This window comes from Mustela nigripes, chromosome 1, assembly GCF_022355385.1.
Source record: "Mustela nigripes isolate SB6536 chromosome 1, MUSNIG.SB6536, whole genome shotgun sequence".
NCBI lineage: Eukaryota > Metazoa > Chordata > Mammalia > Carnivora > Mustelidae > Mustela > Mustela nigripes.
This window is the reverse complement of record NC_081557.1, coordinates 21,446,896-21,461,173: the sequence shown is the minus strand read 5'-3', so window position 1 is coordinate 21,461,173 and position 14,278 is coordinate 21,446,896. Positions and strand designations below refer to the sequence as shown.

Below are 14,278 nucleotides of genomic sequence, written 5' to 3'. Positions count from 1 at the left end.
ATCTGAAACAGTGGAGGGAGTGCGAGTCTACATCACTGAGCCTGATTGGTGGGTATAGGATACCAAGACCAAGTCCTGCCTCAGCTTCTCGTTTGTAAAGTGGCAATGACACTTGACCCGTTGACCCTGCAGATCGTCCTAGATGGGAAAGCACTACACCCACGGAAGTTACGATTTATTGTTACAGACTTAGAATGCAACACAAGTTCAGGCACGAGGGGGCTACAGAGGACTGCAACAGTCTGAGTAATCCAGCAAAGGAGAAGGGGGCTGTCAAAGACATTAAACCATATTCTGAACTAGACACTCTAGTCAAGCAAGAGGGGAAAATGCACATTTTGACACACGAACCAAACACAACCTCACTGGAGGTACAGAGAGCTCACCCGACCAACTTTCCCCGACTTTCACCCTGATGATTGACTGAGGCTCAGCTCCGTAAGTCTCATGTGTGTGAGGCACACACTCACTGCCACCCAGAGCCTCACAGAAGACACAGAGCGAGCAGATGTCATCTCTGTGCGGATGCCGGCAAGAGCCCTCTTGCTGCAAACCTCACCTCTGCTTGGGGGTATAGGAAAATGGATTTATCTTTTTTTTTTTTTAAGATTATTTATTTATTTATTTGACAGACAGAGATCACAAGTAGGCAGAGAAAGAGGGGAAGAAGCAGGCTCCCCGCTGAAAAGAGAGCCCAAAGCGGGGCTCGATCCCAGGACCCTGAGATCATGACCCAAGCTGAAGGCAGAGGCTTTAACCTACTGAGCTACCCAGGCGCCCTGGATTTGTTACTTTGCAGGGCTGACCAATGAAGATGGCTGGACAATGCCAGGAAACATCCCCAGGGCAGAGAGCTAAAGGAAATTAGCAGGTGAGTTCTTTTCTAATTAGTTTCCTAGGTAATGCTTCTTAAGCCTTTGCTTTGTCCTGGATCTTTTCTTTTTTCTTTTCTCTTCTCTTTTCATTCCCTTCCCTTCCCTTCCTCTTTCTTCCTTCTTCTCTTTCTTTTTAAATTTAATCTTTACAACAATCCTAGGAAGCAGGGGAATCTTTTGTTCCTACCTTGCAGAAGAGGAAACTAGGGATTTAGGATTTGAACCAGGTTGGTCGTGACCTTAGCTGTCGCCTGTTAAACTGCTAGGGCAGTGTGAGAATCTCTGGTCTTCCTCCTGCGGTTGAGACAATGCGGCTTTGCTGTCGTTGTGAGACCTGGCTCGCTCTGACTTGCTGACGTTGGCCATGCTTGTCCTGAGCTTCTCCAGAGAAATGCTGTCTTCTGGCAGGAAAAGATAAAACTGGCTGATACAAATGAGTCACCATACTAGCTATAATTAACAATGATGCAAGAGCCAGATGCAAACGAAGAGGGGGCCTCAGGACCTGACTTTTAGACGGCCCAAACTCTGAGCTGCTGGAGAGAGTCTCCGTGGCAGAGCGGCCGTCTGCTCGGGGTACACTATGGAGGAAGATGTGAAACCTGGGCGCAGGCGCATTCCAAGCTACTGGAGCTGGGAGTGGCACCACCAAGTCAATCTCCTTATTTACAGCTCAGAGACCATACATCAGAACCAGAAAAAGAGTTTATAGTTTATACAGAATGTAGACCTTTGCGTTTACACTCGGCTGCCCTGGAAAGTCTAAGCACTTTTCCACCTGCCGAGGTGATTTCTAACAACCCCAGATGGCAACTCAGTTGTGCTAGGTGTTCAAGGTGCTCAGCCTCTGGCCTCCCGACTGCCGTATGTACCTGTGAACTTTCCAGACAGAGCCCAGTCATCATTAGCATCCCTAGTCTCATTCGCTGACCTGGAATCTTGTATCACTTGTTAGGGATACAAGGATAGCCTGATTAAATTCACCAAGCCCTCCATAAAGGCATCTGACCACAGCACGAGCACCATCACCTGGGCGGGGGGGGGGGGGGGGGGGGGCTGGCTGCTTCCAGGATGGATAACTGCCTCCTGGGGTTCAACAGAGAGAAACAGAGAGTAGCCAGGATGTGGATAGACGACACCAGTGACCTCTGATGTCCCATAGCATCTTACCTGTTTAAGACAGTCTCAACCCTTCTTAATAAGATTTGAACATAATGCAGGAGATACAATCTTGCCACTTTCCTTTTGAATAGACTTTAATTGAGAGTGAAGTGAAAAATGCAGGTTACATTTTTAGTGTTATCATTGATACGTTGTAAGATCAACACCAAAACAGTGATGCATCTAACATTTACACATTTCCTAAGTTTAGTTGTCAAAGAGCAAATCATGATCAGATATATACATTTACACAATAATTTCAAGCAACAGTAAATAATAAACACCCTCCTTTAGCACACATGCACAGACACACACACGCACACACACACTCAACCACCTTTAAACAATGGATTTCCTCACACTAGTAAGTCTCATCTTGCCACATACACTGTTAGACTCAAAGTTACTTAACAATAGTCTTATCAGTGGGGATGCTGGACCAGCCCAATTTTCTTCTAGAATCACTTAATTTTTACAACTTGAAGCCACATACCCAACATGGTCTGTACATTCTAAGGACACCCCAGATGATAAAAATGAATTCCACTTCCTTTGTGTGAGGAGAGATGTACATCTCTGAAGAGGAATGTGATTATAACTCCAAAAAGTCAAAAATAAACCCCAAATCTCAGATCTCCAAGCACAGCTTCTTAACAGCATTGTGCAAATGTTAACATTGAATTAGCTCAACGGGAAGATTCTTTTTGATTTCTCTACAGAGGTACTGGTTAGTTCTGATTCTTTCTTAGGCTGCTTGAAACACACATGTCTTTTCAGAGGCCTGGGAGCAGTACATCGCGCTGTCCAGGTTAGCGGCCTGCCTAGCCTCCGGAATGTCAGACGGGGCTCAGCCCCGGTGCCTTGCTCTCTGATTTATTTCTGGCTGTTAGTAAGTGGAAACCATGACAAAGTTTACATTAGCAGACACATACACATGCCCCATATTCTATGATGGAAAATAGTACAGTGACTCCATTCCTAGTGAAAAGGAACGTAAAAGGAGAAGAGGGGGCGGGGGGGACGTTACCAACAATGGCTCTTCTCCCAGTGGAAAACCCAGACCAAATCGCGGAGATGGGCTTTGAACTAACTGGACCTTGTCAGCCACTTCTCCAGGGTCTCTGGAAAAGCCAGCCAAGCAGAACCCAGCGGCCTGGGGCAAACCTGGCGGGATCCAGCAGCACAGCCATCTTGTCTTGGAAGCTGGTTGAAGACGACCACCGGCCATTTCCTTCTTAGAGAGGTGAGTGAGGAGGAATTTTAAAGTCAGATTTGAAAGGAGTTCACACACCGTCCTGCCTGGGACACAGGCATGTCCCCCGGTCGGACCCCCTCAAAGCGCCAGCTGGAGTTTGGTCATGTTTCTCTGGTGCATGTTGTGATGGCGGACTAATTCGTCTGAGCGGGCAAACTTTTTCTGACAACTGGGCCACCGACAGCTGAAGGGCTTTTCACCTGTTGACACAATTGCCGGTCAGAGACACTTGCGGCGGAGAGACTGGGCACAAGTTCAACTCTCAAAGGCCTGAGTTAAATCATCCCAAGGCACTCACCCCTGACCCCACCCCCCTCCCCAGCCAGTTCTTTCCCTAGACTAACAAATCGGGCTCATTTCATGGGCATCCTTGGAATGGCAGCACCTCTGGACCCTTCAGGATTAAATGACTATCGAAAGTATGAAATATTATTAAGTCAGAGGACTGGGGAAATGACAGGAAAGGAAAGAGTCTAGTTAATCAAAATGGGCAACTCATATGTAATCGAGGGGAAAACATTTGTTTCAACCTTTGCTCTTAGACCGTTTTGTGAATTGCATAGATGTTTCCCCTCCACTGTCTTCCCAGGGAATCCAGCTTCACTGGGCTGCAGGAGCTCAGGTTCCTGACCCTGGGTATTACTGATTGGTCACCCTCCTGTAGTAGAGCTGGGACTGTAGCTTGCATATCTCTGTCTGTGTCGATATTCTGGATGGGCTGTGTATTTTAAAATAAGTCGCTGATACCACTTGGCAGGGTGTTTGCTTCCTTTACCTTCAATTGTTCCTCAGAGCATAATCCCTGTTCTAGTCGAGGCATAGTTTTAAGATTTTTAACGAGCCTGCCAAAAGATCGAGACCTCCCCACCTAAGGAGCTCTCAGAAGTTCCTTCCAAGCCTCATTCTGGACAGGGAAGATAATCAGCATTTATGAAATGCCTAATATATGCCCAGCCTTGTGCTCGGCGTCTTCTGTATACTTTATTTCACGTATCCCTTACAACAGCTCTGCAAGACAAGTATTAGTATCCCCACTCTGGAGCTGAGGCTAGACCACTAGCAAGGGCAGACCCAAACAGGGCTTTAATCCCCCAGGCCTGTCTGTTCCTAAGCCCATGCGCTTGGCAGGATTCCCCCCTCCCAGGCCTGGCCCTAATGGAGATAGAGCTGTGTGTGTCTTTTTCCCAAATAAAAATCCCTCAGAAGCCAATCTCTGTCAAACCAAGGAGAACTTCCCAGGATATCATTGGTCCCACTTTAGCTCCTCTGAGAACTACTGGTTGGCAAAAGCAGGGAGCAATGTCCCAGGGGAGGCACTGTCCCAGGGTCAGAACTGGGGGCTGATCAAAATAGGGTAAAACAGTCTGCCAGTGGCATGGGTCATTTTGCACATATGCCTATAGACACAGGGTTATAGGAGGAGGGGGCCGGGATATAAGGAATGATAATTTTCTCACCAAATTATGAGCTCAGGACTAAGAAAAAGAAGAAACACGAGAGGCACCTGAGAAGGGCAAAAGAGAGGCCTGTCCCATCAACTTTGGGGCGGGCACAGGTTTATAAGTGCAGCCTATTGGGGCTGAGAATCTGCCACTGCGTGGGGGCTCACAACCTCATGTTTTCCTTCATCTTCCACTCAACTATTCCTCTGCTCTTCCTGATCTGACCCTTGGCTATGCTCCCCAACCTCCAGCCACGCTGTCAAAGGTCATGTTCTAATGGACAAAGCCCAACCCTTTCTCTCGTTGGCCTTCACTCTCCTCGGTCTCTCAATGGCACTCAGCTTTGCTGACCTTGGCTCTCTTCCTGATTCCTACCCTCCCTGGGCTGTGAGACGAACCTACACTCTTTCTCCAAAAAAGAAAGCTATGGGACGTGGTGGGCTGGGAGCAGAAGGAATTGGGATTGCTACTTACTAGCTTTGGGACTGTAGACAAGTCATTTCATCACTACGGGCCTCAGTCTCCTCATCTGAAAAATGGGGATAAAACATGCCTACCCTCCTCTTCTTACAAGGATGTTGCAAAGATACAGCGAGATAACCCTAAGCCTTGACCCTCCTTCCGAAGCTAGAAAATACACAGCAAAGGTGGTGCTATTTTCATTAGGAATCACACCAAGCTTGTGGAAAAGCAAAAAGTTTCAGCGACCAGTGAATAAAAGCCCTGTTCCCCTCTCAACACTAGTAAAGAGGGAATAATATCCACATGCTGATATGCGTTTGGCAGAAACCATGTCTGCTCCTGGGACATTAACTTTTAGCCCAGCAAGGATTCAGGTCTCTGAAAATAGCGTCATGAAATGTGAGCTCTCTAGAGAGTAAATATTTGGCTTGCGAGAATTTCTGCTATTTTTCTGTAAAGTTGATGATCTTATCAAATGGAGCGACACCGTGTAATGCAGCAAACTAGGAACAGTGGGGACCTAGCTCCTCTCCTTCTTTCTTTCTGGACACACAGTAAAGGAGTGTTCTTTTCATTTCTCCCTTCTGCTCTGTAGTTCCCAGCCCCATCCCTTCTGAAACAATGTTATTCGTTAAAGAGAGCCGTGCACTGTTCTTTCTCTTGCTACACCTGCTCAGAACTTCTACACTCATCTTTTCCCATCTCTCCCAATACAAACAACTTCATTCAACCATATTTTTTTTAAAAAAATAATGAAAAATAAATGTGAAGAAAAGTTTACGCACTTGTTTTACCTGTATGAGTCCTGGTGTGGGTCTTCAGGTGGTCAGACCGGGAGAACTTTCGCTGACAAGTTTTACACTGGAATGGTTTCACACCTAAATGGACAGAGAAGGTCTAGCCGCAGCCCTAACAATGTGGGAGCATAAGGAGGCCCCCAGGGCCAGCTTCCTGGAGGTGGCCGGAGGAGATGGGCCTTTCCAGCCCCCTGTGATGATGTCTGCATCTCTCTCAGATGTCCCCCGCACCCCAGGCCTGGCATGGACCACCTGATTCCGTAATGTAATCCCTGAAGAGCTGCTTCTGTCTGGGGAGCTGCTAACCCTTAAGCACAAATGTCCAGCTTCCCACTAGAGTCTCGGCTATGTCCAAGACTGAAAAAGTGAATCACACACTACAAATTGATCATGCTCTCCACCACCCTGTTGTTCACTGCTACTCAGCATATCATCAGGAAATGGGAGTCCACTGTTCTGTGGTCTGCAGGAGAAACGTGGGATGTTTCTTCATCTTTTTTTTTTTTTTCCTTCTTAAGAAAAGGAAAATCTCCAGCGGTGGGGGAGGGGGACATAATTATTGGGAAAAGCTAAGCAAATGGCTAACCCTCTCACATCCATATTCAACAATAAAGAGAATCACAAAATCAACGGCAACCCAAGAGAACATACTGCCAGCAACGAGAAGGGAGCCTACAAACCTGTGTGTCTCCTTTGGTGTCTTTTGAGCTGGTCTGAACGAGAAAACCTGCGTTCACAGTCCTTGAAGTCACACTGGTATGGTTTCTCACCTTGGGGAAGACACATAATCCATTTGAAAATGCTGCTGGAAATGGGGATCTCAAGAAAGGCAACCTTTCCTGCTGGGACTGAGGGATCCCCAAGAACCAAGGCACTCTAGTTGACTGCGGTAGGGTGCTGCTATGTGAGGCTCAAGGTCTTCCTGCACACAAGCTCCTGGACAGTGAGTGGAGAGTGGAGGATGAGTTGAATGAGGATAGGTCCCTCATCTCTGAGTTGTAAGTGGACGGGCGCTCAGGTTCTGATGTCGGACACTAGGTTCCCAACCAGCTCTGCCATTTCAAGGTCTGGGTGAAGAGCCATTTTCTTATTGAAAAAGGGGGCTACTAGTCTCACAGCTTTGAAGGATTCATGAGTAGCTTGAGCCAGGCCAGCCCCATAAAGGGCTTCTTTGCCCAGTGCCAAGCACATAAGCACTGCTCGAGAAATACTGGTAGAGAATCTTTAGAAAAATAATAAACCAAAGACGTCTTAACTCTTCAACTGAGTTGGAGGCAAAATTCTGGAATGGGTATGCCTTGGAGCTGGCCCCAGGTAATAAATGTTTTATGTTTTATGGTCTAAAGATTTGGTGTTCTCTGCTACTGACTTCTCATTCCTGGATCAAGCCTAAACAGCTCCATGCTTGTGAGACACTCAAGTGAAACCAGGAACCGAAGTATCTAGAAAGGCTTCAGTATTCCTTTATCCAAGAGAAGTCATTAGTGGGATTGCACAAACTTCTGCCTCTGAAGGGAGAAACCCCACCCCTGTCCTTGCTAGAGAAAGTTCAGCCAAATACTGGGAACAAAGCTCCATGAGTGCACTGAGTGACCCCATTGGGCCTTCCCACCTTCTTATGAGAATTCTGAGTCACCAGTGTTCTGGGATGGAGAGCAAACCATCCCAGGACCAGCTGTTCTTTCTGTTAAAAGGCATTCCCGCGTTGCCTGTCTGGCCTCATATCTTCTGTTTCCCTGATTAATCTCTATTCCTGCTATACCAGAGCTCAGCATTCCCTAAATCTGCCTTGCACTTTGCTTACACCAATTGCCCTTTGTCCTTATCTCCACATTTCTCCCTGTCAACAAGTCTACGGTACGTCCCTTGCCAATGCCACCTGCTTCCTCTGTGATGCCTTCTTGGAAATTTCATGATCAGTTCAAAAGCCCTTCATTCCCTCGGTACAGAACGTATTACAGAACATCTAACTTGGTAGACTGGGTCTGTGGCTACCTTCCTTCAGGGGCTGGAAAATCCCGGGGGCAGGAACCTCTCCTTCACTTCGTATTTATATCTGGCCCAGTGCCTTATACTTCAACAACCGTACTCAGTCTACTTTCTTTTTGGTGCCTTTCTGCTTCTGCTCCTTCTTTGCTTCCTCTTCCGCACCCTACTGACCCTTTGATAGTAAGTCCAAGCCCTTCCTCCTTCTGGGATGACTTTGGCTCAAATCAGCAAATCTTCTCAGCCAACTCCAGCCTCTGGTTTAGCACATTGTCACATATTCTCTTTTTCATATGTGAATCCTAGCTGCAAAACAGACTATCACCTCTTTGAGAAGGGGGTTTATGACTTGCAGTGAAAAGGCACAAGTGTGGGTTCTGCTTCCACTATATTTTACCCACATGATAACTGGTCAGTGTGTGGGGATTAAATGAAAGAATGCATGTACAGAGTCTGGCACATAAAAAAATATTTGATATAAAGATACTTAATACAACAGTCTTACTACTGTCATGTGTAGATAAGAAAAGCTTGCATTCTTCCAAGAAAAGGGCTCCAGAACTGTTAAATACAGGCTGCTCTCCTTGTCTTCTGCAAAGAGGAGCTTCTTAAAGCCATCAGAGGGTGTGGGGTCATGGCTACCTTGCCCACTGCTTCCCCCTAACACACACATCTCCCCCTCCCTGCTTTTCTAAGTGTCTCTTCCCCAGTCAAGGTTTCTACAATCATATTGCCTCCAGTGTATTCCCTTGCATTTCTATAGCCACAATTTTGCTTTATCATTTTCTTAATAGACTTCACAAATGCTTTTCAAACGATCTCATTTGGGAAACATGTAGAAATGTAACAGGCCCGTAGTTCTCTCATCTTTAGCCTTGGAGCCTGTGGTCTACTGAGTGCATACTCAGGTTTGTTCTAGAACTGCATCCTCCAGACACAGCAACTTAGCAAAATCCAATGATCCAAAGGGATCTGAATACAGCTCATCTCTTCTTCAGCTTCCCCAGAGCAAAATAAGCATCAATAACAAGATAGTAAGGGTAACTGTAACAATAAAACTGTCTTTCCAGTTACGGGAAAAAATAGTGCCAGCTCCCCTGTAGGAAAGCCTGGCTTCTCACTGCTTCTCACTCAGTATTCCCTGCAGTGGTAACCCAACCACACTCCCATCCAGTGCCCACAAGGAAAAGAGCAAACTTCTGTGAAATAGCTGCAAGGTATACTCAAGGTAGCAGCCAACAACCAGATAAGGCCAATTCTCTTTCCCAGAGGAAGTTAAGATCCCTTAACCTGTGGGAAAATCCTATTTTCCTTAACACATCACCAAAAATCATTTTTTTAAAGATTGAAAACAAAAATTAAACCTCCAAATCCATTTTCCCATTCCTATCTGGTCGGTTGTGACTAACCTAAACAGTTCAGTTTTGCCTTGGACCATCTCTCTTTAAGTCTTACTGACCTTGCTCATCAATCCTCAAAACTGTCGGATTACCAAACTCCCGGAATAGGTCCTCTCTCTTTAGAGATGCTAATAGTATTCTAATAGTTACACTATTGTTTATTCAGACCTATTGACATAGAGACTATACGAGGTGCTTCATAGTTAATGCCTTGCATTTAATTTGATTTTAAAAGTTAATCTAGGGACACCTGGGTGGCTCAGTAGATTGAAACTTCTGCCTTCGGTTTGGGTCATGATCCCAGGGTCCTGGGATCGAGCCCCACATTGGGCTCTCTGCTTGGCAGGCAGCCTGCTTCCTCCTCTCTCTCTCTCTGCCTGCCTCTCTGCGCCTACTTGTGATCTCTGTCAAATAAATAAATAAAATCTTTTTAAAAATAAATAAAATAAATAAATAAATAAATAAGTATGTAAGTAAATAGAATAAAAGTTAATCTAGATTTTGGACACCAGGGTGCCTCAGTCAGTTAAGTGTCCAACTCTTAATTTCGGCTCAGATCATCATCTCAGGTCATGAGATTGAGCCCCACATCAGGCTCCACACTCAGTGTGGAGTCTGCTGGAGACCGTCTGTCCTTCTGCCTCCACCCCTTCTCTTGCTTGTTCTCTCTCTCTCACTTAAAAAAAAAAAAGTAAATATAGTCTTAAGACTGGAATAAGACAGACATTACCACCTCCATTTTCCATGAGACAAAAGGAAGTCCAAAGAGAGGTTCAGTAACTTGCTCAAGGTCTTACCAGTTGGTTGTGAAGTCAGAATTCAAACACAAGTTAAGCCTCTTTAGTTCAGCAGAATTCTTTTTCCACCACTCTGCTCTGTCGTTCCTGAAGACAGTTTACTAAATTCTTTATTAAAGGATAGACCATCGGGTTGGAAAATGCCCCTGGCAGCTTTTTTAATCTTCTTGGTCAGATCTTTCAAAGCACTGCCTACTGCCAATCCAAGAAATTTCTGGTGTCCTTAGCGGTGGGACAGCCAAGAGCAGGAGCTCTTGAATCCCCCTTGCCCACCGGCCACTGGAAATGAGGCTGGACAGGGGACACACTTACCAGTGTGCTTCCGGCTGTGCATCTGTAAGTGAGACAGCTTAAAATATCTCTTATTGCAGCCCGGGTAAGCACACATGAAGGGGCGTTTCTCACTGGTCTCAGATGCCGACCGGACAAGAGTTGGGGCAACTCCAGGCACACGTCGCACATCCTACGAGCAGAGTATGAGAGAAATGGAGGCTTTAAGCCACATGTGAACATTCATGTCAGTCCTGGTGGAAGTGAGCTTTAGAATATACCCAAAGACGGGATGACGGTTATAAGACGTAAAACTGTTCCCATCCATACTCCACATGCCCACAGCAGACATCACTAATGGACGACAGATCAGACCATGTTACAGTGCAGCACGCCAACATCACTACTACGAATCAACCAGAACTGGTACTTCTTTGAGGTCTTTTTGGGGTTGCTGATCCAGAGGATCTGGAAAAGAAATGCTGGTGACTGCAAGAGTTCCCCATCCATCCTGTCTCTCAGCTTTGCCACTGGAGACGGTGAGATCTAGAAATCCAACATCCCAGAATCTATTTCCTCCCACTTGGACACACAGCCACATGACTTCAGGCCCAGTCTGCAATGTGTGGCGAAGTCCTTATTAGAGAAAAATATGGGATACTGAATGAACCCCAAACTGACCAGACTTTCCATATGAAAGTAAATGACAAGGAAGGAAGAGGCCCCTGAGAGCTGGGGGCTCTCTCTGGCTCTCTCTGTGAAGGGCTGAAACCACCAGAGGCCAATGATATAGGCAGAGTAATCGCTCAATAGTAACACCAGAAAACACTGTGTCTGCCTTCTGGGCACTTTCCATGTCCTTCACTGTCGATTCCCTTTACCTTGAGGGAGTGAGTATGTGTCATTTCTCCGTGACAACATGCTAAGGGGACACCGCGAGACAAATTCTCCTTCTTGCTCTCAGGATCAATGACTCATAGATGGGGGAATTGGGAGTGTCCCAACTGCCACTGAATCTTCTTCATTCTCTTTCAGATGTGCAAGTCAAAGAGCACATCCGTGTTTTGTGTTAAGACCCAGAACTACCTCTGAGCCTAAACCGTTCCCCAATCTGTGCACCTTCCACACCACACTTACGTTCTAGATCCTATTTCGCACTGCCTTGCCCTGTGAGATTTTCTTTTTGGAAGGAAAAGTACTATGGTGACACACAAATTTGCTGTTGATAGGCCACAGTGTCTCGAGGCAAACGGTGGTGTAAATTTAAATGACGAGCCAGCGGTGTTTGACTGTCAGACTCTAGGAGAAAAAGAGTCAGTAGTGAATCAACACCTGTGAGGTCTGGAGTCTATCCGCAGCCATGATAGTGAGTCTGACAACCTGGGATTGGAGGACAGGAAGTCAAAAGCTCTCTTCATTTCCTTTGATTCAATCTAGAGGTAGCACACACAACAGCAGGATATAAAGCCATGTTGTCGATGTCAGTCAAGGATCCTGGTGGAGGATGCCGGGGGCATTTGATGGAGGGGAGACTGTACCTCCTTCAGATTTCATATTTCTATAACCCTCACCTTAATGTCACCCTTGGAAGGTTTGGGCTGAGGGAGAATACTGTTCTATCACCATGATGCTTCTGGAAACATCAATCCGAATATCTCAGAGCTACCTGCCCCACACATCATGTGGGACCCGGCTCGCACACAACTTACTTCTCGGGTACTGACTATTCTGGTGAAAGTATCACCACGGTCACTTGTGTTAGAGTCACTGAGGCACACATGAAAGTCACACACGGAGACTCTTGGTAACTGTGTGTGGTTCTGATCCCCAAAAGAGGCTCTGCTGAGGTGGTCTGCCATGGACTTTTGTGAATTCTCCAAAATGTCTACCTTTTTACTTTACTTTCCTCACTCTCCTTGGAGCCCCCCCCTCAAACTGCTCACAGTCTCCCTGAGAAGCAATGCAACATGGTGCTTAAAAACAGGGGTTCTGGAATCAGACAAGTCTCGCGTTACGACCAGCTGTGTGACTGCACAAGTCACTCATCTTCTCTGGACTTCGGTTTCCTCATCCATAAAATGGACATAATGGTGCCCACCGGTAAAGGTGCACTGAGGATTAAATGGAAAAATAAAATACAGACATGGAAGAACCTTAAATGCACATTGCTAAGTGACAGAGGTCAGTCTGAAGAGGCCGCATCCTGTGTGATTCCAACTACACGACGACGTCCTGGTAAAAGGCGAAACTATAGAGACAGTAAAAACATCAGTGGTTGTCGTGGGGAGGAGAGGAAGGGGGGACAGATGAATAGGTGGAACACAGGCATTGTTATTTTTAGACAGTGGAACTATCCTGTACTCTAATGCAATGGTAGAAGCATGGCAGTACACATTTAAGAAAATCCCTGGAAGCCCCCAGTGCGAAAACCCAACCCTGAGGTAAACCATGAACTTCCATTAACAATAATGTTTCAGAAAAAAATAATGTATCAATACTGGCTCATCAAGTGTAACACGTGTATCATACCGAGGCAAGATGTTAGTCCCAGGGAGGAGGGGAAGAGGGAGGACAGGGGAACTCTTTGTACTTTCTGCACAGTTTTTCCTTAAACCTGGAACTGATCTAAAAACTTGAGTCGATGAAGACAAAAAGCCCATATATAAAATTCGGCACACCTCCTGGCACATAGAAAGTGTCCAGCACCAACACGGTGTTGCTGTTATTGTCATTATTTATTGTTACTAGTAGAACACCAGGCAAGAGAAGAGTCAGCTTCGGGTGCTTGACAATGCAGACCAAGTCAAGGTTCTGACTTGGAAGCCAAGGGTCTGGGTCATTCATTGCAAGAGTTCCACAGCCCACCTGGGAAAGGTGAATTGAGCAGGTAAGGGGAAGGGATGGGCTTCTGCCAGAAGCATCTTGGTCTGAGTCAGGGATGTGGGCGTGGTCACAAAGACCTGTAGAGAAGGGGCTGCCCTCTCCACCCCAGTGGAAGAGGAGAGGTCCCTATGGTCAGAGCACTCTGTAATAAGGAACAGACTTACCAGGGCCAAATGGCCATCAGCATGGAAGCGAAGGGCTATTGAGAAAGGAAAGAGGCATACAAGACCCCGTCCAGCAAGCCCCCCCATCCCAAGTTCTCACCTGAATGCCCCTGAAGACGCCGTGGGTATGTATTCTGTACTGGGCACCACAGAGGATGGGCGTCGTGTGGTTGTCACTCTCATACCCTGTGCCGTGGCTGCAAACACAAAGAAAGGACAACAAGGCTCAGGTCGGTCCACCGGTGCCATCTGGAAATGCTCATCTGCGGCAGAAGGAATGTTCTTAAAACGCTCACAGGACAATGACAGCTGGCTTTTGCATCCCTGCACTAGGGCCACTCTGGAAAAAGGACTCTGGGAAGGGCGGGGCCGCTCAACCATCACGTCACCTCCGCGCAGCCTTCCCTCACGCTCAGGTTCTCACAGGTCGGCCGTCTGGGTCTACCCTCTCAGACGAGCTGGGAAAAGACCCAGGGGCAGGACTTCATTCCCAGCAAGTTGTTCACCTTCTAGCTGGAAGGACTGACAGCTCCAAATATCTCAGGAATGAGCAGATCCCTCAAGTTCCGCATTGAGTGCAATGGATTTTTGTCGGCACCTCATGACTCAGTTTTTACCAGATAGCCCCAAGAAAGTGATGACACAGGAGAAATGTCACATTCTCAGAAGTGGGGATTACACATCTGCGGCCCTGCTCCACTCACCCCTACAAATCAGTTTCCCAGATCAGCTTAACTCTTCGCAGCCGACCCGTGGTGTCCGTGGACACCAGGTAATCCTACTCAG

The 14,278-nt window shown here is 46.7% G+C and overlaps 1 protein-coding gene across 1 annotated transcript; it reads right to left on the bottom strand.

Annotated features, from left to right (window-relative positions):
• Positions 1–2,113: 2,113 nt before the first annotated feature.
• LOC132021671 (Wilms tumor protein homolog) lies at positions 2,114–13,892 on the bottom strand. Its single transcript, XM_059406421.1, has 6 exons — positions 13,789–13,892; positions 13,593–13,689; positions 10,488–10,638; positions 6,673–6,762; positions 5,981–6,073; positions 2,114–3,491 (listed from the first exon to the last, which is right to left on the bottom strand). Exons 1-6 carry the CDS (start codon positions 13,812–13,814, stop codon positions 3,370–3,372), a joined length of 579 nt encoding a protein of 192 aa, XP_059262404.1. The 5' UTR covers positions 13,815–13,892; the 3' UTR covers positions 2,114–3,369.
• Between the last annotated feature and the right edge of the window lie 386 nt (positions 13,893–14,278).